This window comes from Manis pentadactyla, chromosome 8, assembly GCF_030020395.1.
Source record: "Manis pentadactyla isolate mManPen7 chromosome 8, mManPen7.hap1, whole genome shotgun sequence".
Taxonomy (NCBI): Eukaryota; Metazoa; Chordata; class Mammalia; order Pholidota; family Manidae; genus Manis; species Manis pentadactyla.
Genome location: NC_080026.1, coordinates 93786571 through 93813872, shown reverse-complemented (window position 1 = coordinate 93813872; position 27302 = coordinate 93786571). Strand labels below are relative to the sequence as shown.

At 50.4% G+C, this 27302-nt stretch overlaps 1 protein-coding gene across 2 annotated transcripts in view; it reads right to left on the bottom strand.

The window, feature by feature from the left end:
• UNC5B (unc-5 netrin receptor B) overlaps positions 1-19787 on the bottom strand; it is an 81847-nt gene extending 62060 nt beyond the window's left edge. For both annotated transcript variants that reach the window (XM_036928711.2, XM_036928712.2), the window contains exon 1: positions 19247-19787. In XM_036928711.2, coding sequence (XP_036784606.2) covers positions 19247-19325 — 79 coding nt within the window. In that variant the 5' untranslated portion in view covers positions 19326-19787. The remainder of the gene's footprint in view (positions 1-19246) is intronic.
• Positions 19788-27302: the final 7515 nt, after the last annotated feature.

Here is a 27302-nt window from a genome sequence, read left to right as displayed (position 1 = left end):
TCCCAACAAGGCAGCAGGGCGCCCAGACCCGAACTGGCAAGGCCACTGTCTCAGCCATGAGACCTGGCCAAGTCCTTGGCCAGTCTTGCTTGGAACCCTCACCTGTAGAATGGGGATTAAAACCCTCACTGCCTATTGTCCAAACTACTGGGATCCTCCACGGAGATACTGTTTGTGTAAATGGAAAGGGAGGGAGTGTTCTGCCTGGTACTCTGAGCCTCCCATTCCAACAGGGCTCCCTGCTGGTTCTCACACATCTTGGGAGTCCAAAGGAAGGCCGTAAGGGATCTCATTTCTTGGGACTGGCCCCCACACTTCCAGGGAAACCCCACAATACAGCAGTGGTCCATTTCACAGATCAGAAAGCAGTTGTTCTAATGGGGCACTGTTTTCCCAGAGTGGCCCATATGCCAAGGGTAAGAGTAAGGAACCTTCTTCCAGACTTCTCCTCTGGGGAAGGGCACTGTCAGTGGGGGTTACAGGCCCCAGAAGTGGGTTCAAATCCAGGCTCTGCCACTTTCTGGCTATGTGTATGTGACCCCGGGCAAGTGTCCTCACTATCCCACCCCTACCTGGGGCCTCGGTTTCCTTGCCTATAAATTGAGAGAGATGTCTTTTCCGCTCTAACATTCTGTGACTTCACGCTTGACCTAACAGTTGGGTCTCTGCCCCTGAAAAACTTGAACTGTAACAAGACACAAAAAACACACACTCATACACACATCAAAGAACACCAAACTAAGTGTGACCCATGTGTCCTGGAGCACCCCGGAACACCTAATCAGACCCTGGTCCTCATTTCCTGGTGGCCTCAGCCAGGAGCAATCAGAGTGGGTGACCTCATGCTGGAATTGGACTAGTTCATCTTCCAGGAAAGGGACTGGAAATGCCAGTGAGTATCCCACAAAGAGGGAAAAACTTATGGCTGGCACTGGGGATTAAAGGCATGCTCTCCGGAGCCCCACCCCCAACCCCTGAGGGTCTGGCCGGCCTGTCCCCCAGCTGTCATCTGCAGGGGCTGCCTGGTCCTCATTAGTGGCTGTGGCAGCTGGGTGGGGGGTGGTCTACAGAGCCAGGAACTAAAGCCAGTCTGGGACAGCGCCTGTTTTTGAGGCTGGAGTGAAGGACAGACAGGGTCGGGAGGGGGGATGGGAGGGGTCAGGAGGAGGCGGCACAAAGGCATAGCCAGTGGGAGGGGCGAAGGTGAGAGCTGGCTGGAGCCCAGCATTTTCCGGCTGTTATTCTGGGCAACTTTTTATTTATTCAGAGGCTGGGGATGCGGTTTAGCATCTGTTGGTTCAATATTTATTACATGCACATTGGCCTTGTACCACGGACGCTGTGACAACGCTTCCATAGGACCCCCTCCTCCCTGTTTCCTCACTGCCAGGCACGCTTGAAAACATTAAAGGTGTACCTTCCCAAAAGGCCACCTCATCCGACTCTTTCGGTTTACCTTTGGGGAAACTGTGGCCCAGAGAGAGAAGCAGCCTTTCTCAAGGTCACAGGACACTGGTCCTTGATCCCTGATATCCCAGCTTTCAGGCCACCCAATACCGCAGACCACACTGAGAGATGCGACAGCAGGCTGCCCTCCAGCCCACGCCAGGTGAAGGCAGAGCGGGCAGAAATCCCGACCAAAGGTCGAAGCTTTGCCACGGGAGTCTTTTACAAGGTACTCAAAACCCCCGAGCCTCAGTTTCTTCCTCCACACAAGCAAAGGAATCATACCCCCCACATGGACTGGTTGGGAGGACGGCATGAAAACTGCAAAGCCCTATACAACTGGAATTTGTTTATTGATTCAGAGGCTGCATGGGCAGAGATGGTAATAAGTAACACAGGATGGTGGGAGTGGGGAGGGATGTCTGTCCACAGCCACCAAATCCCTTCTTTATCCCAGCCAGCAAGGGCGCAAAGCCACCAATAGACCAACAGAACAGCATGGAAGACATGGAAATGACCTGGGGCAGCACTTGGGCTGCTGTCGGCAGAGCTGGTATTGACATCACTTTCCCACCCAGTTCCAAACCTTCCAGCAGCCGTGAGATCAGCTCACAGAAGGGTGACACCGCCCCCACACACCACGTGCCGAGCCAAGAGGAGCATGGCACTGCCAGGGCTAGGGCAGGGCGCCAGCTCGGATTCCGTCGGTTCCTCCTTCCTCCTGCAACCCCCCTGCAATCGCTTCTCCTCCAGCCCCCTGGTCGTGTCTCAGAGCATTTCCCCCATGAGCACAGGATTGCTGCTTCTCATATAACACATAAGCTGTGGTGTGAACTTCTGGTAAATGAAGATCTTATTTAAAACTGTGTGCTATCAGGGGAGGGGAAGAGACAGGTTCCAACACAGCTCAGCCCTCTTGCCAGGAAAAGGAGGTTCTGAGCTGTGTGCAGAGCCACCAGGCATTCCTGGGAAGTTATTGGAGAGGGGCCACAGGGTCCTAGGTATGCTCTTGATCACGTACAAGGGTCATAGAGGCTTTGCCACATGGAACAAAGAGTGGCTTAACCTTGCAGGGCTTTCCAAGAATGACAGAACTTTGGACCAGAGAGGTCTTGGAGATGATCGGCCCCTGGAGCCCTTTACTTCAGCAGCACAACAGAACCTCCTGGGTTATTGTTAAATCTCCCAATTCTCAGGCCAGACGCTAAAACCAATTAAGTCAGAATCTTTGGGTGCAACCCAAGCAGAGGTGATTCCACTGTTCAGCCAAGGTTGAAAACCACCATGAGTGTCTCCTTTTTATAAAAGGTGTGCATCTGAGCCACCCAGGATGCTTTGTCAAAATTCATATGCCCAGGCTTCCTAAACCAGAACTGCTACAGGTGAAAGACAGGCATGCAAATTTTGAAAAACTCTAGGGGATTCTGATATATAACTAATTCACTAAGGACACATTTATTGAAGGCCCATTCTGTGCCAGACGCTGTTCCAGGCTTTGGGGGTACCTAACTGGTGAGTGACATGGCCTGCCCTCATGGGCTTTACATTCTTGTGGGATGACAGATAATAGATAGACCAGCAAGCATGTAAGTACATACACAAATAATAATTCCAGATAGTAACACATGATAGAAAAGTAAAAGGGGCAGGGCGATCAGGAAAGGGGCAACTGGGTAGAGAGCTGGATGACAGAAGGAGCCAGCCACGTCAAGTTCAGTGGGCAGAGCACTCCGTATAAAGGTATGCTCACCTGCCATGAGGACTGCAGACACCTGTCAGCTGCAGAGCCCATACTCTTGTCAACCTCTCTGTTTACGGAGTCCTGGCTAGACAGGACATGCTGGGAAAAGGCCAGTTGGGTTAACAATTGCCCTCTTTGGCCCTCAGGAAATTCTATAGGCTGCTGCGCTAAAGGGATTTTATAAAATGTATAACTAAAAGCTGCAAGGGACCTCAGAATTCACGAGTCCAACCCCCTCAGTTAATAAATGGGAAAACTGAGGCTCAGAAGAGGTAGTCATTTGCTTTGGTGTAGCATCTCGGCTCTGAAAGGGTTAAATGGGACAATGACTCCACTATGAAGCTTGCCTGCTGCTGTCAGGCCCACTGTCCACCCTTCCTCCTCCCGCAAATTCCCTACTGCATGTTGTTCTCTGTATAAACAACCTGTGTGTACCAGCCATGGTAAAAGCCCGTGACACACCCAGGGGAGCTTGGGTGGTTGGAAAGAATGGGTACCCCCCATAATCTGAGGGTAGGGAGGTCCTTCCTCCCACAATGGGAAGCCCATCAAAGGCCAGACAGAATGGTGCCAGATAAGGCAGTGGAATTTTAAATTTAGTGGGATTTGGAATTTCCCTTATGGGGAAGGCTGGTCCTAGCTGTCTACCCATTGTGAGCATCCATGGGAAGAGTATGACATATTCTGGGGAGAGGGCAGGTGGCCCAGGTACCCAGGGTCAGAGGCCTGGTGTGGTAGAGAGGGTAGAATGGACTGAGATAAGGCAGCTAGCTGTCTTTAATAAAAGGTGTGCATCTGAATCACCCAGGAGAAGCAAGCTGGGTCACTGGGTCAGTCTGTGGACAGGACACTGAAAGTGGCCACTGGCTTGCTCTTGCTCATCAGGGTGGGGGCAGAGGAGGATGCTGTCAAGGGCGTAATAAACGACTCACTGGCTAGTAAGCAGAGTTGGCAGGGCTCGGAGCATGACCTTCCAGCAATCATGCCCTCCACTGCCTGCCCAGGGCCCCCTCCCTCTCTGTGGAGGTTGAGGCTGGCTGGGCCCCTTCCCCCGAGACCACTGCAACTTCAGGAGCCAGCAGTGTGCAGACAAGCCCCTGCAGGGCTCTGAGGTGCCCATGGGGCTGCTAATATTCCTCCCCATGTGCCCACGTGAACTCACACCTGCTCAGACCAACTCTTAAAATGGCACAGACTGAGAAGAGCCGAGTGAACTGGCTGGGACAGGCCTTTGGGAAAAGCCCAGTTCTGACCATCTTCTATCAGCATTTCCTTACTGAGACCAGAATCACACTGGTGGAGGCTCTTTTCTTCTGTTCACTCACCATGCAACCACTCCACAAGCCAATGCTGAACAGCCAGCATTCACTGGGAAATCCAGGGAGGTACACAGGGGACCAGACATGGTCTGGCCCTGGAGAGTGGACACAGTGGGCTCCTGGAGGAAGCACTGAATTTGGGGTCCAGAGATTAGGGTCACATCTACAGTAGGCTCTGACATAAAAGCTGAGAGACTGGGATGGGTCACTGAATTTCTCTGAGCCACATTTTGGTCCTGGGAAAGACCAAACTCCTTGAGTTATTACCAGGACTAAATGAGACACTGTGTGCAAACTGGCCAACATGGGCCACCAGAGCAGGCTGAGTGGGAGGGAGGCTCAGAGGGCCTGTAAAATGCCTGGCATACAAATGGAGTGTGTATGGATGGGACCCTCCCAGGTCAAGGGGACAGCAGACCAACAGGCCACTTCAGCATCTTCCACGGCTCTGTGTAAAATGGAGGGGGGCCTGTGTGTGTGTGTGTGTGTGTGTGGCAAGGGACTGGCAAAAGAGGATCTGAGACTTAAGATATGAGGCCCAAGGAGCAGCCTGCAGACCCTGTAGGTAAATAAAAAATAACATCATATCCCACAAAGCCCTTTGCATACACATGAACTAATTGTGATGCTGGCCCCACCCCACCTCCTCTCTGAGAGGTGAATGGTGTAGGACTTGTTATTCCTCATTTTATGGAGGAGAAAACTGAGCCCTAGGAGAGCTGAAGGCATGTGCTCAGGACCACATGAACCAGGAGCGAACGTTCAAGCCATGGCAGAGATGGCACCTGTGGGTCCTGCCCTCTCCGTGTTCCCTGGGGGCAGCACAAGGAACCCTGTCCCCCCGTGTGTAGATCTGTAAGTGGAGTGTGGATCATCCAGGGAGGAAATAGAACATATTCAAAAGGCCTTTAGAAGAGAATGTGAAGAGAGGTCTGCACCTGGCCTGATCCTAATATCCACTTCTTTCTTACATGAACAGTCACATCCTATAGATACTATTCTGTGCTTTACTTCTTTTCCTTGTCAGTATATCCTGGGAATCACTCCATACCAGTTTGTGGAGAGTCTCATCATTTTTTCATAGCTGCCTAACACTCCAGAGTGTGGCTGAACCATAGTTTATTCAACATCTCTTTCAGAGCATTCAAGTTGCTTCTAGTATTTTGCAGTTACAAACAATGCTACACTGAATCACTGTGTGCATATGTTTTTTTGTACTGATAAAGGTGTTTCTTAAAGGAAGATTTCCAGGAGAAGATTGTTGGGCCAAAAAATAAAGTGTATACATACTTTTGTTAAGTATTGCCAAATTATCTATCTGAAGGATTGTACCAATTTACATTTCCACCAGTTCTGTCCACAAGTATTTCCCAAGCTTCCCAACAGAATGTGTGGTCATAGTTTTTAATTTTGTCCAGTCTTACAAATGAGAAGTGATATCTCAGAGTTGTTTTAATTTGCATTTTTCTAATTATGAATGAGTTTTAACATTTTTTCGTGTTTCAGGGTCACTATTAAATCTCATTTTGTGAACTGTTCATGCCTTTTTTTCCACATTTTTAAAGTCAGGTTTTTGGCCCTTTGTCCCTCAATATTTTAGAAGTGTCTTAGGTATTAGCACTTTATGCTAATTTATTTATTATTATTATTTCCTTGTATATGTCATGAACATTTTCTCCCAGTTTGTCAGATATTTGGTCTTTTGACTTTCTTTAGGATGCTTTATTGTCGAAAAATGTTTAAATACTTATGTAATAAAAATGATCAATTTTTTATTTTATTGCCTCTAGATTTTTGAGTCAGTTAGAAAGCCATTCCCTACCCCAACATTAAAGACGAATTCACTCAAGTTTTCATCTAGTACTCATATGGTATCACTGTTTACACTTAGATCTCTAATCAATTTGGAGTTATTTTTCTATATGGTGTAAAATCTGAATATAATTTTATCTTTTTCTGAATGGCTCCCCAGTTGTCCCAGAACCCTTTATTTAAAAGTCTGTTTTTATCCAGGTGATTCAAAATGCCATCTTTGCCATATATTATACTTCCATAGGCATTTGGGTCTAATTTGGGGCTTTCTATTATCTTTGCCTGGTCTGTCATCTCATGCATCCATACCACACTGCTTTAATTATAGAGGTGTTATAGTGTGTTTTAATATCTGGTAGGGAGTTTTATTTCTTCTTTACCCATTCTTACACCTCTAATTGATTTCTCTTATTTAATCACATTGGCTAATACTTCTAGCAGTGCGTTGAATAGTACAGGAGATGGTGGGTACCCATGCTTTATTACTCATCATGATAGAAAGGACTTCAGCGCTTCCAGAAGATAAGATACTGGCTTTAGGACTAGGGTATATGTTTATTTAATCATGATAAAAAGTATCCTTAATTCCTATTTTCTTGAGTGTTTATACCATGAAAGGGTATTACATTTTGACCAAGGTTTTTGAGTGTTTAAAGACATAATCATGATTTTGTTTCCACAGACTCATTTATATGATATATATTAATTTGGCATGTTATTAATGGATTAATTTTAAACCAACCTTGCATTCCTAGAAAAAATTAGATTTGGTCATTATTATTTCCTTATGACAAAAAAAGAGAATGGAATTGGATACCAATGATAACAGCTACCATTTACTGAACACTTTCTCTGCCCTCTACATGCATTATCTGATTTAATCCTCAAGATAGGTATGTGAAGCAGGCTTTATTACTCCCATTTCAGAGATGAGAAAACTGAGATTAACAATGCTGACGTAGCCTGACCAACATGACACAGGTAGCAAATAGAAGAGACAGGATTTGATCCTGGATCTCACTAATACATTGGCTCTCACTCATTGATCTCAATACATTGATCCTGGATCTCACTAATATATTAGCCAGCATTATTTGGCTATTATTTAGGCATATTAAAAATGTTCACTATTTGATAAGCTGTTGGACGGGAACCATCTCTGTAGGAACTGGGGGAGAGTCTGTCCCTACTTCCCAGAAGCTAAAGCTGCCCTCCTCAACCCACCTGATCAGAACTCGGCAGAGGAACGGTGGGAGGGGCTGGTGAGGGCCACCAGCCAGGTGCGCTGTCAGCAAGCAGTCTGTGGGCCGCCCCAAGTCTGCAAGGCCAGGCAGCAGGCAGTTCCTAAGGCCTGCCACATCTTTATCCAACCTCAGTCTTTCTCTGTCTTGGCATCTATGTCTCAGGCTCCAGATGGTGTAGGAGCAACTTGGATAATGAAGACTAGCTCAGGGAGGTGTGCGCTGTGAGGGAATAAAGTGCAGAGAAGAAAACCTAACCTGCACTCTCTGTGGGTCCTGCCTGTCCCGTGTTCCTAGAAGCGATGGCCAGCAGAGGGATTATGTAACCCTGGTAGGCACAGCAGATGGTATGCTGGCTCGGATGCACCGGCAGCACTGATGCTAAACTCCCCTGACGTGGCACCCCAGCCTCCTCTGCTCTGTGGTACGGAACATGGCGAGGGATGGGACGCCACCCAAACTCTTTCATCTAGCTCAATAGCTGTGGCCAGCCAGGCCACCAGGAGCAGCAGCCCCCCTTCTGCCCCAGCAGGAGGATCCAGCCCAGGACAAGGGCCCAGGCACCCTCCCCTCCCTGCCCCACGGTAAACAGTTCTCAGGTTGAACTGCAGGCATGGTCCCTGCACCAGACCCTGCTCTGCCCGCCTCCTCAGAGCAGTGGCTCCTGGGGTTTGGAGAACAGTTTCCAAAGCACCTCTCCAGGTATTTGCTCCCTTGGGCCTACCTGGCACTCAGCTTCTCTTATTCCTTTTGCTGATGGGGAAACTGAGGCTCAGAGAGGGTGAGTGATTTACCCATCACACAAAGACAGAGCCAGCCTTAGAGCTGAAGCTTCCAGACCCCTAGTCCAGTGTTCTTTCCTAATGTGTATGAGCATGCAGGCTTCTCTCCTTGCTGTAACCCCACGACGGATTCCCAAGTTACTCTGTGGGCCATCCTGAACCTTACGTCTTATAGTTCCCATGTCGCAAGGGGAGTATCAGAAAGAAACAAGGGGTGTAAGCAGCAATTTGCAGGCTGATTTCCTCCTGGGTAAAGAAAAGAAAACTCACCTTTACTGACCATGCTGTATCTCCCCAAAACCAATCAGGGCCCATTTTACAATGAGGAGATGCAGGCTCCAGGAACTATATATAGTTAGTGCCAGAGCCAGGAGTTGAACATAGTTTCCGATTTGGACAGATGAGGGCATTGAAGCCCAGAGAGGGTAAGGGACTACCACCTCAACGCCACACAGCAGATTAGCTGTGTAACTGGGATTAGAAACCTGTTTTCCCAGTCCTCAGTTCAGGGCTCTTTCTGCTATGGTTTCTTCTGTAAATGTGTGTGTGTATGTGTGTGTACATGTGTGCACACATATACATAAGTGGGGTGCACTAGCAAGAAAACATATGGCCAGATCAGATTTGCACCAGAGGTCACTGTACCCAGCAGCCTTGGCTGTCTTGGGCTGCCAGGCAGGAACTCCAGATCAGCCTATGGTAGGGGCTCCTGGCAGGGAGCCCAGTTGTAAGGGTGGTAGCTGGGCCAGGCCTACTACTGGCTTGGCTAAGGGTCTGGGGGTGCTTAATCGACCAGGAATGCTCCCTGAACTTTGGTACTGTTTGCAGTGCCAGGGAGAGTGTGGCTCAGCTAGACCCTGCAACCAAAACTGCTCCCCTGTGCCAAACTAAGCTCCGACCAAGAAGCTGGTGGCAGCTGCTGTGGAGTTCTGAGGCCTGCAGTCAGTCTGCCCACTGATGGGCCTTCAGAAATGCCCTCTCAGCCCATACCTGCTCCCAGGTCTCAGAGCAAGGCATCTATGTAATAGACATTCTCTTGAGCCACTAGAAGGCAAGATTGAGGGGAACAATTAAGGCGTTTGGAAATGCAAGTAGGAAAGAAACATTTTAAAAGGGCTTAGGCCGCCATGCCTGGTGAAGGCCACCTTGCAGATAAGTACATAATTTACCAGCCCAGGAAATGTCTGCTAGTCTATTTTTTCCACACAAAAAAGGCTGAGGACACTTGACTGTGGTACTTGGTTAATTCTTTGTGGCTCCACTAGATTCAGTGAATACACTTTCCTACCTAGGGCCTCTGACTTCCACTGTGCTTGGTACATAGTAAATGCTCAAAGACAGAAAGCAGGAGAGAAAGGGATGGGCAAAGAGGAAGGGGAGGCTCTAAGCAAAGTGATGAGGATCTTCTAATTCTTTGGTTACTCATCCCCAGCAGCAAATCCAAAGCACAGCAGGGACTGAATCACAACAACCACTGGGAAAAGTAAGGCCTGACCCTGCGTTGTTCATTCACCCATTCTACAAGTGTTTATCTGGCACGCTCTGTGTACCAGCAACTGTGCTGGGTGCCAGGGACACGAGTAAGCAAACTCAGACCCATTCTCTCTAGTCACTAGTGTCACAGCTGCTCTCCTGTTGTTTAAGCCCCATCCTACATCCACCCACTGACCTACCTCCCTGTCCCCAGGGCCCTGGCTCAGAGACAAGGAAAGGGAAGGGGGTGAGCGGCCCCATACAACACACCTCACCCCAGGCCACTGCTCCCTGTCTCCAAACGTCACTCTGCCCTGCTGTGTCACAGAATGACCAAAGGTGGGATGGGGGAGGGGGTCAGAACAACGTTCCTGGAATTTCTGACTCCATTTCTTGTAAGCTCTGCATCTTGGATGGGTGCTCAGGCCTCAGGCTGGCCAGGCAGGCGCTTCTGATCGCATTACAGAGCTGCTTTCCTTCAGCTCTGTCTCCTGACTCTGGTAATGTCTCTAGACGCCACTTGGGGCCTCTGGGGGGTGCAGGTTCCTGGGTGATCTCAGCAGAAGATGTTCCTCCCAGGCCTTGGTGATGCCTCCTGGTATCCACCAGGCCCAGGTGGGCACCAGAAAATGTGGCTTCCCTTGTCCTGCCCCTCTCCCTGGCTCCACTGTCAACCTAGAGGCTGCTACCAGGGATTGGGTACCTTGCTTTCCAGCCCAGAAATTACAGGGAGAGAAGCAGGGCCCAGCCCCAGTCAGGGGTCAGCCAGGTTGGGGGTAGGGGAGAGGCCGAAAGGAAGGAGGCAATGGAGATCAGTGGAACCTGGGTGTACTATCGCACATCATGTCTCCACCCAGTGAAGGCAACTCACAGGTGGGGATGCTCAGGTCCAGAGAGACTGAGCCATCTGGCCCAGGCACTCAGTAAGATTTGAATCCTTTTAATTCTAAAGTCTTGGCTCTTTCCACTGGACTAAGGAACCCCTGTACCCCAGAATTCTTGTTCTACCAGATGAGCAGATACAAGTCAGTGGCTGAATTTGGAATTTGTTTCCTGTGTGAATGTGCCAGACAGTCCCACCCCACAGCTTCACACACGCATCCCCTAGCAGGAATGTCCTCTCCATTTACCCAACTCTGCTCATCCTTCAAAGGCCGAGCAAGCAATATCCTTCCCTCCTCCAGGAAGCTTTCCCTGACCAGCCACCCAGGCCCACTGGAGCCTTCTCTTCACCACTTAGGCATTTCCTGTCATACCACCCAATACCTGGCACTAATAATGATGCTGATGATGACAGTGAATGTTAGGAACACTTTAGAATGTGCATAGTACTTGTATGCATTACCTCACTCATCCCCACAATAATCTGAAGAATTGGTGCTATTAGCACTCCCATTTCACAGATAAAGAAACTAAAGTTCAGAGAGGATAGAACTTGCTCTAAAATACCCAGCCAGACAGTGCCCCAGCCAGGATTTGAACCCAAGCAGTCTGACTGCACAGCACTGTACCAGATTCCCTCTCAGCACACACAGATCCTGGCTCTTCTTTGAGTGGGCTCCTCTTGGTCATACCATCTTGCACCCTTGCATCACAGGCCTGATGCATGGTTCATGCTTTAAGAAGCCACACAAATCAATTCAAGCTCAGGCCTGTCCTTTGCCCACTTCTGACTCCACTGCCCAATACTTGCTCAGGTTGAGTGAATGCACCAAGTTTTAGGGCTGGGCCAATGTTCTAACACTCGATGTGGGGATAGGCTTCCTCATTCCTCACCCCCCGGGATTAGCCACCCTCCACTCTACAGGAATGAGACAGTGAATGGGATGGCCAGGATGGGGCAGTCTGTTCCTATCACGCCCTCCACAGGACTCCCTTGAACCTTGGTGAGGGTGGCAGGGAGCAGGGGGAGCAAGCACCTCTTCTCTCACACACCCAGGCTGCTTCTGTTGGTAGGTCCTTCGCTGCCTCCTGGGCCCTGATTGGCATCTGGGGCCCTTGGCCCCAGAGGCAGGAGATGCTTACGGAACAGGAAAAAGAGACCAAGGTCCCAGAGGGTGATTTATGGTTTCAGAGAGAGAGAGAGAGAGAGAGAGACCCAGGGCTGCATAATGCTCACAAGGGCATTCCAGTCGATATATTGACTTTCTGGAGGGGCCTCTGTAAACACAAGTGCTTCTGGGGCTTGGTTACCTCTATCTCTTGCTGGCTCCTGGGCCTTTTCAGATGGAACTGGACAAAAAATACAGCCCTCAAAGATCACCCTTCCACCTTTCCCTTACCCCAAACTTAGAAATGGGGAGAACAACCAGAACCCAGAAAAGGAAAGGCAGTTGCCCAATGTCACACAGCAGGGGAAGGGCAGAAACTAGAGGGTCCTGACTCCCAGGCCCAGAGCTGCTGGGCCTTCAGGCCCTGAGCCTCCTCACTTTCTCCTCTGCAGCCCCTCCCTTGAAGGAAGACGTCACTGGCATCACAGGGGTCCCTCCTGAGGAGGCTGTGCCTGAGTGCCCAATGTGTGCCAGGCACTGTGCTAAGTGCTTTATCATCCATCAAGTCATATGACCCTGTGATGGCAATATTATCCCCGTTTTACAAATGAGGAAACTGAGGCACAGCAGTTAGGTGGGCTGCCAAGACCACAGAGTTTTAAGTGGTAATGCTGGGAGGCTATGTTAACCTCTTTAAAATTCCAGTTGGCCATGCCTTGCACCCTCTGGACCTGCTGCTGAGGCCCTGGGGAGGGGCCTCTGTGAGGAGGGATGTGTGGAGGGGTTGGGGCCTCCTGGAGTGGGGATGACATAAGCTGTACCCGTACCCCTCTGACTGGCTCATGGGAGGGGCTGGCCTGAGTCTCTGTCCTTCCCTTCTAACCTGCTCAGGGTCATCTGGCGGGGCATGGCAGAAGGCAGAGAAGTACACCTCCCCATGCACCCAACCCCAACATAATCCCTAGCAGTGCTTAAAAAGTATTTTTTGGGCTCACTCTACCTTCAAGAGCCATGGAGAGAGAATCAAAGAATACAAAATCTTTTCCTCTCAAGCCCCCACCCCTGTTCCTGGCCTACCCAAGGCACACCCCTTCAGAGAGGCTTAGGGGTGGAAATATGGCCAGGGGGTGCCTCACCAAGGACTGGGCTCGCCCAAGATGGAAGCTAAGCAGATGCTGGCAGGGCCAATTTCCTGAGAGTGGGAGAAGTCTGGGGCCAAGTAACCCTGCCCATGGGCCCCCACTAGCCAGCCCCCATTCTGCCTTCACTTGAGAATATGCTCTCAGAAAGACTTGAAAAAGAGTCAATGTCTGGCTCACATCATCCCCTCCAGGAAGCCCCAAGGCTTAGAACATTTATTCTCTGCTGTGCTCTTCCCTGCTACACTGTCACTGCCTTCACTTGGCATCCAAGACTCTCTGAATGTCATTTAACAGTTGGAGTGGACATCAGCATTCTGCACAATGACCATCTTGAGGGCTAGGGCCAGGGCTACTCTGGCCTGGGTCCCAAGTCTGCTTCTTCTAAGGGGGCACCTCTTCTCCAGTGGGGGTTCTTATAAGGACCAAGTGAGGTCCCACCTTCAGGAGGATTTTATAAGCTGTAAAGCAATATGCACATTGGTGAGGCCATCATTTTCCTATAGGTCTTCCTGCTTGTCAATGGCACATCTTATACTAGAGTTAAGGATGGCAGTCCTCAGTACAGGCAGAAGTAGGCAGAGGGCCCTTTGAGACTAAGGAGACAGTAAGGACAGCAGAGCCCAGGGCTCATGAGTGTGGCTGTGTGTGCTCATGTCCCCTCTTTCAGTTGCTTCCCCTGAGAGCCCCAGGCCCAGCCATGCCTGCTTATGGTACACTCCACCTGAGCTCTGCCTGCCTCTCCTCCAGCACATTCCAGAGGAGGTCGCATTGTCCCTGGATGGCCAAAGCCTGACCCATATCAGACAGCAGATCCAAGCCACAGGCCCTCCCATGGCTCTGGGTAAGCTGGGAGTTGACTGCGGGAGACCCCAGGACTCAGACCTCTGTCCTTCTGGGGGCAATCCCCAAGCTCCTGGGCTGGCTTTAGGGCCTATCTATGGCCAACCTTCCTCCCTCTAGAGCAGCAGGACCCAACCTCAGGCAAGCCGCTTGGCCTCTGCCCTTCCAATTCTGGAACCTGGTACTTGGATCAAATCCTGCTCACAGCCCCCAGCACAGCACAAAATGAGGTCTCCTTAGTGCTAAAGGGTAAATGGCCTGAGTCCCATCCAGAAGAGGCACCCCTAACAGAATACAACTGAGAGAGCTTCCCAGGCCTGGTGGTGACTCACTGTCCCCACACTACACATACCTGTTTATACACAAACACTGTTCAGCTGTGCCCATATGCACATTGCACACACACACAAACACACATAGCCACCCACATCACACATGTCTGTACACAGAACACACACACATCTATCCCTCCTGCACACTTCACCTCCACGCACCTAACACCCCAATGCAACACCATGCCTACCTCACCTCCCACTGCACACTACCACCTCCACCTACTTCCTCAATATGCATTCTCACCCCATCACCCCCCGCCAAATCCTTATACACACTCACACCCACAGCCTGCCTTCCTTGAGAAATGAGCGTGCAGAGGTTTGGAAGTTGAGGCGCTGGAGGCAGCCCATTCTGGGAGGTGAGGAGAGAGGCTAGGCGGTGGCGTTAGAGCTCCGGGGGCTCCCGCAGACTGATTTAGCTCGGGAGGGGAGGCACGGGGAGGAGCAGGCGGCACAGAGGTGCGCGCAGCCCCTAGGTAACCGCGCGGCCAGGGCGGCAGCGCCGAATCCACCCGCGAGCTGTGCGGATGCTAATCAGGCCGCTTGGTCTGCAGGGGTAAACTCGGGAGCTTCCAGCAACCCAGCGCTTGGGAGAAGCAAGAGGAAACAAAAGGGGTAGGGGGCCGCGGAGAGCGGGGAGGCGGCTGGTTTATGCCTGCACTTCAGCAAATGTTTTCGCTGCGGTGAGCATCGCCGAAGCCCAGGATAGGGGAGGAAGGGGCGCGGCGGGGACCTGTGGCTTGGCGCTCCGGGGCTGGCCTGCCCAGCGGGGGCGCGGCGGCTGGGGCGGGAGTCCGAGTCGGCCCGACTCACGGCGAGGAGCCAAGGCCAGCCAGGGCCACCAGACGTCTCCCAAAAAACCCGGCTCCAGGCGTCCCTGTGGCACCCGACCGGGAGGAGGCCCACAGGGGGCTGGGGGTGGGGGGGTGCCTCAGCCCCAACTTCGGAAGCAAATCAAAAGGGTGGAGTGCACGGATTCCCTGGACCCTCCTGAAACTGCCCTCCCTTGTATTTTTCTAATTACAGTATTTAAATTTTCCTTTTAAAAAAAGGAAAAGCAGAGCACAGAACGCACTTATTTGGTTTCATTTTGCCTTCACAGCTTTAATGACTCCATTTGTTTAGGAAACTGGTGAGGAGGAGGAGGAGGAGGAGGAGGAGGAGGAGGAGGCGGCGGGGAGACGGCCAGAAGCGACAGCACAGGCCCCAGCTGCCCAGTGGCCACAACCCCCCAGTGTGTGTGTAGGGGGGCCACATCCTGCCCAGGCTCCCCAGCCCCTGCCCCAGCAGGGCAAGCCCCAGTACCAGCCTCTCACCCTGCCTCTCCTCCCTTTCCCACAGGCCTCAGTGGGCTCCCAAGTGTCTCCTTTCCACTCGAGCCCCAGCTCACAGGCTCAAAAGACCACACGTTTAGCCAGCAGGCCCGGGGGAAGGGAGGCCCCAGAACAGGCCATTCAGAATCACTGAACTTGCTCTATCAGCACTTGGAATGCAAGGGGTCCAGGTCCTCCAGCATCATCCCCAACGTCCTAGGCAGCCCACACCCCTTTAGAAAAAGACACAGATAAGGAGAGTAAAGGCAGGTGAGAAGCAGACCTCATCTTAGGCCCGACCGCCAGAAACAGGGTCACGGAACCTTCTATCCAGGAGAAACTCAACAAAGTGAACTAGGAGGAGGAGACAGGCCCCCAAAGCTTCAAAATAAAAAGTATAAACACATCCCAACCCCAAATACATAAAGGGTGCAGGGCAGTCAGGCGCTAATGTGGAGCAACCCAAGTGAACTTGGCCTGTGATTTATCTTACCTGGGGCAGATCAGGGCAGTGGCTGAGAAGATCGGCACCAGAGGTGGAGTCACCTTTGGGCACTTACCTGGGCTCAAGAGCTCTCACCTCTGACCTTTAGCTCAGCCCTGTTCCACTTCTCTTGGGCCTGTGCTCCCAACTCAACTTCTTTTCCCTATGCTGCCAGAAGTCCTTGTCTAGTCCAGCCACCAAACGAATTTTACCTCTAGCTGCCTGCCCTCTTCAGTGGTACCTTGATTTCAGAATCGTAGTCCCAGGCCCATGCTGGCAGGTTTTGCAGCCCAGGTAGCATGAAGGAACCAGAATGACTACTAGACTAAGGTTTGTGAGGTCTGAGTTCAAATCCCAGCTCTATCCTTGAGTCCCAGTGTAACCTCGGGCAAGCCAGGGCCTGTACCAAAGCTTCAGCAGTTAAATGTGGGCTGGGAAAGAGAAGAATTGTTTTGTCCTACAGAATTCCCAGTTTAGGATGGGAGAGGGGAGAAGAGGAAGGAGAGAAATTACATATGAAATTCCTCCCCTGCAGTGGTATTTTCACTTTAATGAGAAAACCCATTAAGACACTCTTGATTTTCCATTTGTTTAAGTGAGATGGTGTTCGTTATAGTGCAGAGGAAGACATGGATGGGCCACCACACCACACACACACACTCACAGCAGAGACACTAAGAAAACGGATTTTAATTGTACCATAAAAAGAAGTGTTATCATGACACCTTGGTTCCTTCTCAACCATCCCAGCCAGAGGCCAAGGAAAGATTCATTAAAAGCTCCAGGAAAGGCTGAGAGGTGGGGTTGGAGGAGATTCCCAGGGCCAGCCTGGGCTTTTGAAGTGGTCTCTCTGGGTCAGTCACTTGCTGACATCTAAGGATCTGAGGTTTTATGGTTTTGGGTTTGAAAACTTCACGGCTTAAAAATTCTCAGTGCTCTAAAGGGAGTTCATCCCCATATTCACTGGGGATGGGAGTAGAGGAAAGGAGGAAGGTGCTGCCACTTGAGGGGAGCTTGGACATTCCCAAGGAAAAACCCCCACCCCCAACACCAGTAGAGGCAGCCTTTTCTGCCTCAGCTTGACATGAGCCTCATGGCAGAGGGATGGATGGGGCCAAGGAGAACTTCAACATGACCTGAATCAGGCTGGCTATTGCGCAGGAGCCCTGCAAACAAGTTTGCAATCTACAGTCAAGTGAAGGCAAGATTTGAGGGAAGCCAACACTCTGGCCTTGGTTTTCCCCACCAGTGAAATGGGACTCATGTGGGATCCACTGGGAAGACCCAAAGAACACTCTGAAAGATGCTCTGCGTTCCTGGCAGTAGAGGAAAAGGGTGTGTAGGAGGAAGGGGCATGTTGTCCCTCCTGAAAGAAGATTTCTAAGGCGGCGCATTCTGGGCAAAGGGAAGTCTGCAAGCCGACCTCACCAACTGGCCCCTCTCCAGGCTGGTGGGCAGGCAGCCCCTGCCATGCTAAGAAATGAACACAATTTCAACACTGGTTCTGCTCACTAGTGAGAAATCAAAGCCCAGTATTAGAAGCCATTTCTGGCTGGGTACCATTCATGCCCAATCCATCAAAGCCCTAGGCCTGAGGTTTCCTCTGGGGAAGGTGGAGGCTGGATGCTTTGTTAAGCAGGAAAGGCAGGCCACCCCCAGCTTCCCCAGCTCCAGAGAGCTCTCTAGGCCAACTGGTCTTGTCTTCCTCCTGCCCACTCCAGTGACCCTCACTCCCAGGAACCTCAGGATATATTCCTAATCCCATTGCCCTTGTAAAAAAACAGCTTCCCAAGACCCAACCCTGCCCATGTACTATTTACAGAGACTTCATCCACCCTTCAATCACTTTCCCTCAAACATCCTCAAACCAGAAACCAGCACTACAGGCCAACACCTCCCACAACCAACCGAACTCTTTAAAACAAGGCTGATCATTCAGCAGCCTGCCCCTCCCCCATCATTACCTTCCAACTTCAAAACGCTGCTTTAAATACCAGAGTCTGCCCAAATCATAATTAACTTGGATCAAATGATTGTGTTGTAACTTTACAACACAGGGCTGGAAAAAAAAGGGGAGGATGTGCTAAAACCAAGCCCTCACTCCTGGTCCGTGGGAACCATTAATTCCAGAGTTAGAAATTTTTGGCCAAGGCGGGTGGGGGCCTAGAGGGGGGTGGATGCCAACATCCCAGCGGAAGGTGGAGGGGGTAGGGCTACGTCATCTGGTCCACTTTCTGCACCAGTTTACCTGCTCCACTCAGCCTCAGCTCAGAGGATTCGGTACAGGAAGTTCCCCACCCAGCCCCCTCCACCCTCTCCCAGCTTCAAGAGCGGATTCGCTCGGCGGCCGCGGCCAGCCCACCTGCTTGGGCACCAAAGAGAGGTTGGCTCCCATGCGTTCACCGGCTTCCCGAGAAGATGCGGCCCGGTCAGCGACGCCGGGCCCAGCTACATACGAAAAAGACGTGTACACATCCACGGCCAAGGAGGGGGTGTAGGGACTTTGTTTTAGGAGCCCACCAACCCCTCTAAGACATCTTTCTGGGTCCAGAGTAGGAGCTGTACCCAAGCGAGCGCACCTTGTCTGCTCCCCGGACGATGGAGAATGTCAGTGACCCATTTAAAAGGAAACTCGGCAGAATCAGTACGTACTCTCCCACTCTCCTCCAACACACACACCAACACCCAGGGGAAGAAAATCGTTCCAGACCTGCGGATCTCAAGATCTCGGGGAAAGCAGTACGTGCATGATTCAGCCCTTCCCCCTTCAACAGCCAAAGCCCTTCAAGCCGGCTTCCTCCGGCTGGTGGAGCAGATCCGCGCTTCCCCTAGCCCCGCGGCTCTCTCGCTTTCTAATATAGTCTGTGGATTCGGGTCTGTGTAGCGCATAAGAGCCTGGGCGAGCCGGAACCGGACTGGGAAGTTGCAAGAGAGCGAGGGTATACCTGGCAAGAGCAGCGAGGGTTTGTTTTTCGGCGCCCGCGTCGGGCGCGCGGGGAGCCAGGGTTACCCTGGAGGCGGGTCCTCCGAGAGGCGCAGATCCCGACTTGGACACTCATTCCAAGAAAAATTAGCTACTCTTCCAGGCGGGAGCAGGAGACTTCCGGCTTACTCAGAACCTCCTGGCCTGGGTCCACAGCGAGGTGGCTTCACCATCGCCCACCTTCGTGGAGCAGGGAAATCTACCTTCTAACTTGGGCGCTCCTGCTGCTTTAACTGCGCGCACCGACGCGGCGACAGATCACCTCAACTTTAGATCAGAGTGAGGCGCAGGAGTCCCCTCGCCAGCACCCCCTCCCCTCACCCCCAAGCACGAAAGCTCCCTACCTGCTTGGCTCAGCATTGGGTCCCAGCAGAGCAGCAGTGCCAGCAGCAACGCGCCCCGCGCTCCGCTCCTGGCCCACATGCTCCCGCGGCCGGGCTCGGGCGCCTCTCCCCCGGGGCTCTCTCCCTGGCCCCAGCCTCGCCGCCGCCGTCGACGCCGCCGCCGCCGCCTCCTCTTCGTCTTCACTGGTGCCCGACCGCGCCAGCCCGTGCCCTCCGTGGGGGCAGCGGCAGCCACGCTGCGCAGAGGGCTGCCCGGAACTCGGAGCGTGATGGGCGTCCGGCGCCTGCTCTCGAGACAGGCTCCGGCGCGCCCCTCTCCGCGCTACTTCGGCTCCGCGGTTCCGAGCGCTCCCCGGGCTCCCGCGCCCTGGTTCCGAAGTTGAGCGACCGAAAGCGAGTGCGCTCAGCGGCTCTCTCAGAGGCTTGCACCGCTCAGTCCCAACCCAGGAGTGCGCCTCTCTGTGCCCCGCAGCTGTCTGCGGGTCCGGCACCCTCGCCGGCCTCAGCCGCCAGGCACACTGCCGAGCGCCGCCGCTCTCTAGCCTTAGTGAGTCTACGAGTAAAGGGGAGCGCGCGGCCTAGGCGGGGCCTGCGCAGGCGAGGGCGGAGCCGACGGGGGGCCCAGAGGGGGGGAACCGACAGCCACCTCCGCGCGGCCTCACCGAGCTAGGGGCCCTTCAGGGGAGACCTCGAGAGACGCCGGGCACTGAGCTTTGGAAAACCCGGCGGCTGGATCGTAACTGGAAGAGGAGTCTAACCAATATTCGGTTCCAAAAACTAAGGAAACGTATTTTTGTTCTCTCCTTTGACTTAGCTGTGTCAGTTTTCTCCTCTGATGAAACTCAGGACTCTCACTTTTGGCTCCCTGGTCTTTATTACTGTTCTATGTCTTCTGCATGTGGGGGTCTTTCCCAAAAAGGCTCCCTAATGAGCAAATCTTAAATGCTGAAGTCCTGGTTAAGCTGGGGTTTACAGCTACGTGAACTTGGGTATAGATTTGGAGCATCCTGGTTGGCCCTACTTGTCTGTTACAAGACCCTCTGACCTCCTCCAGCATTCAAGTCCTAGGATGTAAAACCCTGCCCGTCCTGCCCCCGCGCCTCCACCCCAGCCACAATGAGGTAGAGGGGAGAAAGCAGCCATTTTGGCTCAGTGTAAATTTAGGCTCTTCCTTTTACCTGCTCTGTGACCTTGGTTGAGTTACTTAACCATTCTGATGCTCCCTTCATCATCATCTGTAAAATGGAGAAGATAATAACCATTTCATAAGGGAATGTAGAACTGAAATAAAAAAATATGTATGGACACTACAGCACAAAGTCAGTAATTTATTTTCCCAAGATTTCCCCTCCCAGCCAGTCTTATTCCTGGGGGAAAGTCCTGGCTACCAAAAGGTGGGCCAAGGGGCATATGGGGCTGGGTGAAGTTTGGGGAATGGACTGTGTCTTGAGATTGAACCCAGAGATGTCAGAAGGGGTAGATCAGCTAACACTGGGAAAGACCTCCTGTGTGTCAGGAATAGGGTTAAGCACTTTATAGGCATCACCTCAGTTAATCCTTACAACAATGTTCTAAGGTAAGTACCATTTGTATCCCCATTAATAGACGAAGGAATGGAGCACAGAGATGTACAGTCATTTGCCTAAGATCACATAGCTTTGAGTGAATGAGTGAAAGGGGCAGGGAAGATGGGATTGGAAAGAAACCCTCTGAGCTTGAGAGTCTGCATCCACCACACCCACTCTGGGGTGGGCTGGCAGGTGAGAAAGGGTTGGCAGTCAGCAGGAATGCCTCTTCTTCCTAGGCCTGGTTGGTTCACTACTTGGGATTTTTCCAGAGCTGGTCTCTAGAATCACTCCTTAAATACAGATGCAGTGGGCTACTTCAGGAAGGGGTGAAGGAAGTCAGACATTGGTCCAGCCAGGCCCAGGAGCCAGCTGGGTTTGGTCTTGTATAGGGCCAAGTATCCCCAAGGATGCTTTCTTGACTGGAGGAGAGAGGACTTGGGGGCCAGACTTGTAGACTGGAAGGGGTCCTGGCAGGGGCAGAGAAGCAACAAGGACTGCCCAATTCCCTCCTCCACACATACTCCCCCCACAGGTAGGCATCTGGAGCACCTGGGGAAACATGCAGGTAGTCCACCTCCCCAACACTCTCTAGCTCTGCCCTGAGGATCAGGTGGGAGGATATGGGTTGAGTGAGACTCCCTAGGAAGAACTTTGGCTAAATGGGCAAGGTCTCTGCGAGCAAAGGTAGGTGAGTTATTTTTAGCTTGGCTCAGGACAGCTCAGGCAATGTCAGTGGGTGAAAAAGTCAGTAGTTGATCACACCCAGCCAGCTCCACCCATCCACATAGCTACAGGCACACATACATACACACAACCTAGACACAGTTGCAGGCACACCTCACTGATACACACCTACAAAGGTACACACAAGTATACAGACAGCAAAGACAAACAGGTGCAAAATGACCCTCCTAGGAACACATACAAATAGGTACCCAACTGCAAGGAAAACTGCATGCTTAAGACAGGACTGAAAGAAGCATACACATCTACCTTGCACAGACACAAACACATACCCAGGCACATACATTTAAACGCACAGATACACTTTTAGGCAGGTGACACTAAAGATAAATAGATATTTAGATTCTTAACTACCATCAAGAAATATATAGGACACAGGTACCAAGACCCACATCTGACTGTCATTCCCTGGTTGTGGGCACATAATCAAGGACACTATGCTGTTTATCACAGCGGAGATCTCAGCAGAAACATGGCATGCAGGGACCACATGCATCTCTCTCTCTCTCAGTCAGAAGGCAGTGGGATCATGGAGATTTTTAACAAAACTCCCAGTCCTCAGGACTTTGCTATTCAGGCAGTAGTTAGTTACACTAGACAGATACTTCTAGTCCAAGTGTCAGGTTTCATGATTTTTTAAATCCCTGGCTGGAGGGAAAGGAGGATTGGCAGGGGCAATTGAAAGGAGAGTGGTTATTTTCCCCTCTCCTGCAGGTCCCTGCCCCACTTCCCACTCCAGCCTAAAACTCTTACAACTCTTGAAATGTGCCCATGGAAGGTCCTGGGCCCTGACTTCCCTCCAGGACTTCAGCATCAAGATGGAGGACTAACCGCAGTGGGGATCCCTCCAGAACTCCCCTGCATCCCCTCCCATGCTGGTCCAGTGTCCCTGCCTCAGCCTCCTGCAGCTAAGCCACCCACTGCTGAGGTGGGCACATCTCCCAGGGCCGGCCCTTGGCAGGGATAGTGATAGGGCTTCGAAGGAAGTCCTTTTGCCCTGAGCCCACACCTTTCCCTCAGTTGGTGAAGAATGGGCAAGGCCCAGGCCCTGGGATGACTTACTAGAGTAGTTGGATTAAGATTTACCAGGGTGTTCCCAAACCCAGTGCCAATGGACTCACAGCAAAGGGGTCCTTTGAGAAAGAAACAGGATGAGGTTGTGAGCTGCTTGGAGGCAGGACCCCTCTTCCTTGTTAACCATTATATGTATCTCCCACCTAACACAGAGTCCGGGATGTAGTAGTCCTACAATCAATATTGGCTGAGTGGATATATCAATGAGGCTGCAGAAAGAGCAGTTACTGGGCAGAGGGCCTACAGGCTTGCAAAGGAGCCCTTGAAGGAGGTTTCTACCTCCCCTCCATTTCCTGGGAGCCTGGGGGTGCTGAGGCTGGAGGAGGGGCAGCCTTTGCGAGACAGAGCTGCTTTGAAATCATTCCCAGAGCCAGTTCTGACCCTTAGTAGGGGCTGCAATCGCTTTCACAGGCTATCCGCATTTCTCCCAAACCTGAACAGTGTGTTGGAGACAGAATTCTGGAATCTGGATTGAGCTGATAGATGACTAGGCTTGAACTGCTCTTTCCTGCAGGGAAACTTTAGTCTGGCTGCTGAGACTTAATCAAGCATTGGTTTCCTCAATTGTAAAATAGGAACAGGAACTACCTGGTAGGACTAGAAAGAATATAGAAAGCCCCTAACCTGGCTGAATACAAGCTACCAATTTTACAATGATGATGATTTTAAAGCAGCAGTAAGAGTTCCCTGCAGGCGTGGCTGGTGGCGTTGGGTGGGCACCTCCCATTGCAAGCAGTACCGATGTGCTCTCAGGGGCCACTAGGCGGCGCGCTGCAGCTCACACCACCCAGGCGGCTGCTCCAGTCTCCATCCTAAGGCGATGTGTCTGGGCGAGAGCAGCGTCCCGGGGTTTTGGCGGCCCCCACCAGGAGTGGGTCTCAGCCCCGGAATGTCAGGTGGAGGGGGGCTCTCCATGACTCAACTTGCAGCATCTTGGGTGGGGAGATTTGGTGATAAATTCATAAGTCTTTATAATCCTGGACTGGATGGGTCCCCAAATACCTGGACCCTGGGGAGGAAGGCACCTAAGGTTGAAGTCCTTGATAGTTTATCATCTCTTTGTAGTAATATTATTACAGCTAATGTTGGGTGCTTTCTTTGTGCCAGGTACTGTCCTGAGTACTTCATATGCCGACAATATGAGATAGGTGCTATTACCCCCCTATTTTATCAAACGAGGGGACTGAGGCACAGAGAGGTAACTTGCCCAAGGTCACATAGCAGCTAGTGAACCCTGCAGTGGAGATTTAAATACAGACAAAATGGATCTCAAGCTTGTACTCTTTTCTTTTCAATTGAAATAAAATTTATATAATATAAAATTACCCATTTAAGGTGTACAATTCACTGTTTTTCAGTACATTCATGATGTTGTGCAGCCATCACCGTTATTTAATTCAATAACATTTTCATCACCCCAAAAAGAAATCCCATACCATTAAGCAGTCACTCCCAGTTCTCCCCTCACACAGTCCCCGGCAATCACCAATCTACTTTCTTGTCTCTGTGGATTTTTCTATCCTGGGCATTTCCTGTAAACAGAATCATGCATTGTATGGCCTGGGTCATCAAGCTTGGGCTCGTAAGCTCTACTAGCTTTGTTGACAACCTTCGTCCTCCCACCCCCCACCCCACACACGTCTTTTTCTTGCCCCCAGAAGTGGACCTTCTCTCTGGTGTTCAAACAGTCTAAACAGTTACTCACAAAATCCGCAAGGTCAGGCAGATTGGGATTCAAATCCTGGCTCTGTCTTGGACAATTTGCTCATTTTCTCTGCTGTTGCCTTCTCAAAATCCTTTTGTTATTGTTGTTTTCACTTTTTAAAAAATAAACTTTTGCTTTAGAGCAGCTTTTTAGATTTCCAGAAAAATTGTAAATATATACAGAAAATTCCCATGTACCCCTTACCCAGTTTTCCCTAGTATTAATATCTTACATTAGCATGGTATATTTGCTACAACTAATGAACCAATATTGATATATTGGTATGAACTTGAGTTCACTCAGAATTCTTCAGTTTTACCTAACATTCTTTCTCTGTTTCAGGATCCCACCCAGGACACCACATTATACACAGCTATCATGCTCCAAAGGCTTCTCTTGGCTGTGACAGTTTCTCAGACTTTCTTTGTATTTGATGATCCTGACATTTTTAAGGATTCTTGGTCAGGTGTTTTGTAGAATATCCCTCAACTGAGATTTGTCCATCTTGAAATTCTTAATTTTTTTTTTTAACAAGGGTTCTATTCAAAATAATGTACTGGGTTGCACATATTAGGTAGCTGTCCTGCTTACAGGACAGAGAACAGGCAGGTGGGCTGTCTGGCTGGGACATGCCCTGACTGTGGCTGCCACGCCTTGGTCCTGCCTGAGGGGGCCTATGGGCTCTGAAGAGGGATGCTGGGGGCCAGTCCCACAGGTGAGAAGGAAACCATAACCAAGGAAGAGGGTCGCATACCCGACAGAGGGAACAGTGTGAGAAGAGCACAGGGTCAGGAATACGGATGGTGTGGTCAGGGGGTATGCAGAACTTTTCCTTCTTCCACCAGGAGACAAAATGGCAAAGAAGGCAGGAGGCACAATATCCCAGTGAGGGCACAGGCTGCTGTGCGAGAGACTGATACTGTAGGAAATGGGGAGTCACGGGTGACCGAACTGGAGAAAAGCCTCATGGGAGCTGAGCCGTGGGAGCGTGTTTCAGGCTGGGGTGTCCGGCCAGACAGAGGAGGACAGCCCAGGGGGAGGAAGCCAGGGAGGCAAGGAGACTCTGGCCCAGGGCTGCAGGTGCGTGCCTGGGGACTATGGGAGGGAAAAGGAATCTCAGGACTTCGTGCCTCACTGAGAGTGGGTACTTGGGGACTGGGGACAGAAGAGGGGCTGGGAGCCATGCAGGGGAAGGTGGGATCGCAACATGAGAAATAGTAAAATAAGAAGGAGAAGGTGGAGAGAAGGCGGAGGTTTGGGTTTGGATGTGGTGGCTTAGACGTGCCTGTAGACCTCCCAGCCCTCAGCTGTGAATTCAAGATTGACCAGTGCTTATAGGCGTGGTCATCAACTTAAAAAATAACACTGTGCCAAGAGTGCCGCGTGGATTAGCTCCTTCAGTCTCCATGATAACCTCTGAAGTGGATGCTGCGATTATCCCCTATTTAAAAATGGGAAAACTGTGACTCAGGTTTCCCCACTTAGCTAGAGGCAGAGGCCAGATTCAAACCCAGGCACTGGTTTCAGAGCCTGCACATCTACCACATGCAAGGGACTGCCTCTCTGAATTCAGTTTCCCATTGTTCATTCCTATTGTTTTTGGAGGTAAGTGTTAATCATGGACCCATTGACATGGAAACTTAGGGTCCCAGAGAGAAGAGACAGCTAGTAAGTATTGACTCTGAACTTTATACCTGCACTCTTGTGACCAGTCCACACTACCAGCCTCTTCCAGATCCTGTCGGGCATTGTGAGTGGGGAATTATCTAGGTAGGGGTAAGAGGAAGAGGAGAGAGTACAGTTTAACAGGGACTCTATTAAAATAGCAAGATAGACTTTTAAAACTTCCTTGTACTCTATTGTTTCAAACATACCAATTTAAATGTATTCGGGTAAAACATCAAGTTATTTTTCTTCTTTTTTTTTTGGAAATTCAACTGTATTTATTTTTCTTATACAGAATCAGAGAAGTAAAAACCAGTACCAAACTCCAGGTAAAATGGTTTGATCTGATTGATTTGGCTACATACTTTCTGTACACATAGCATTCTAAATTAAAAATAAACACGCGTCATATTAAAAAATGTGGAAGTAAAGTTTTAAAAAAGTCAAAGTACTAGCACATAAACGATGTAGTGTGTTAGGGAAATGGTCTCCGTCAATCACCCATTTTCCCAATTAAATTATCTACAATTTCCTTTTTTTAACAGCTCATTTTTTTTTGTCACAAAAGTTGTACTTTCAGAAGTTACTTTCCAATTATGTCATGAGAACACAACTTGTATTTAGCCAACACCTCCCTCTCTCCAGATCACCCACCTTCCTACGGAGAGCTGCTCTACCCCACTGGGCTCAGCAGCACCCCCAGCACACAGAATTTCTTACTCTGTTTTATGTGCCTCTGGTATATAGTACAATCAGTGGAAGAAATGGCATTTCACATCCTAAATACTATAGTGAAACACAAATAATTACTAGATTTAACAGAATTGCAAATAGGTTTTACTTTAAGAAAATATGGTTTATCAGGGAAAAAAGCCTTGGAAGATCTGTGAAATTACTTGTGAATTTCAATTTTTAATATGACTTTTCTATGGCAAAATTATTGGATGAAATGTTGAGATTTACTGATTGATTTAGGACTAAAAAGACTAGATATCCTGGCAGTTATTGTTTAATAAGAAATATAGTATAAATAGCACCTCATCATGAATTCCATAGGGGTTTTTTTTTTTAATACTTAAAATAATAGGAAATATCATTTAAGAAGTTGTTCTGACTTTAGATCTCTAGCTTTAGTGTTCTTTAACAAAGGCCCTATTTTATGGCCTTAAAGCAACATCAGAATTCTATCTGGCTTTATCTGTTAGTAAACACATAGTCAGGGTCCATATTTCAAGTTATTTTTCTGATAAAAACATCAAGGCTCTTCACATTTTTATTAAAAATATAATAATACAGCACT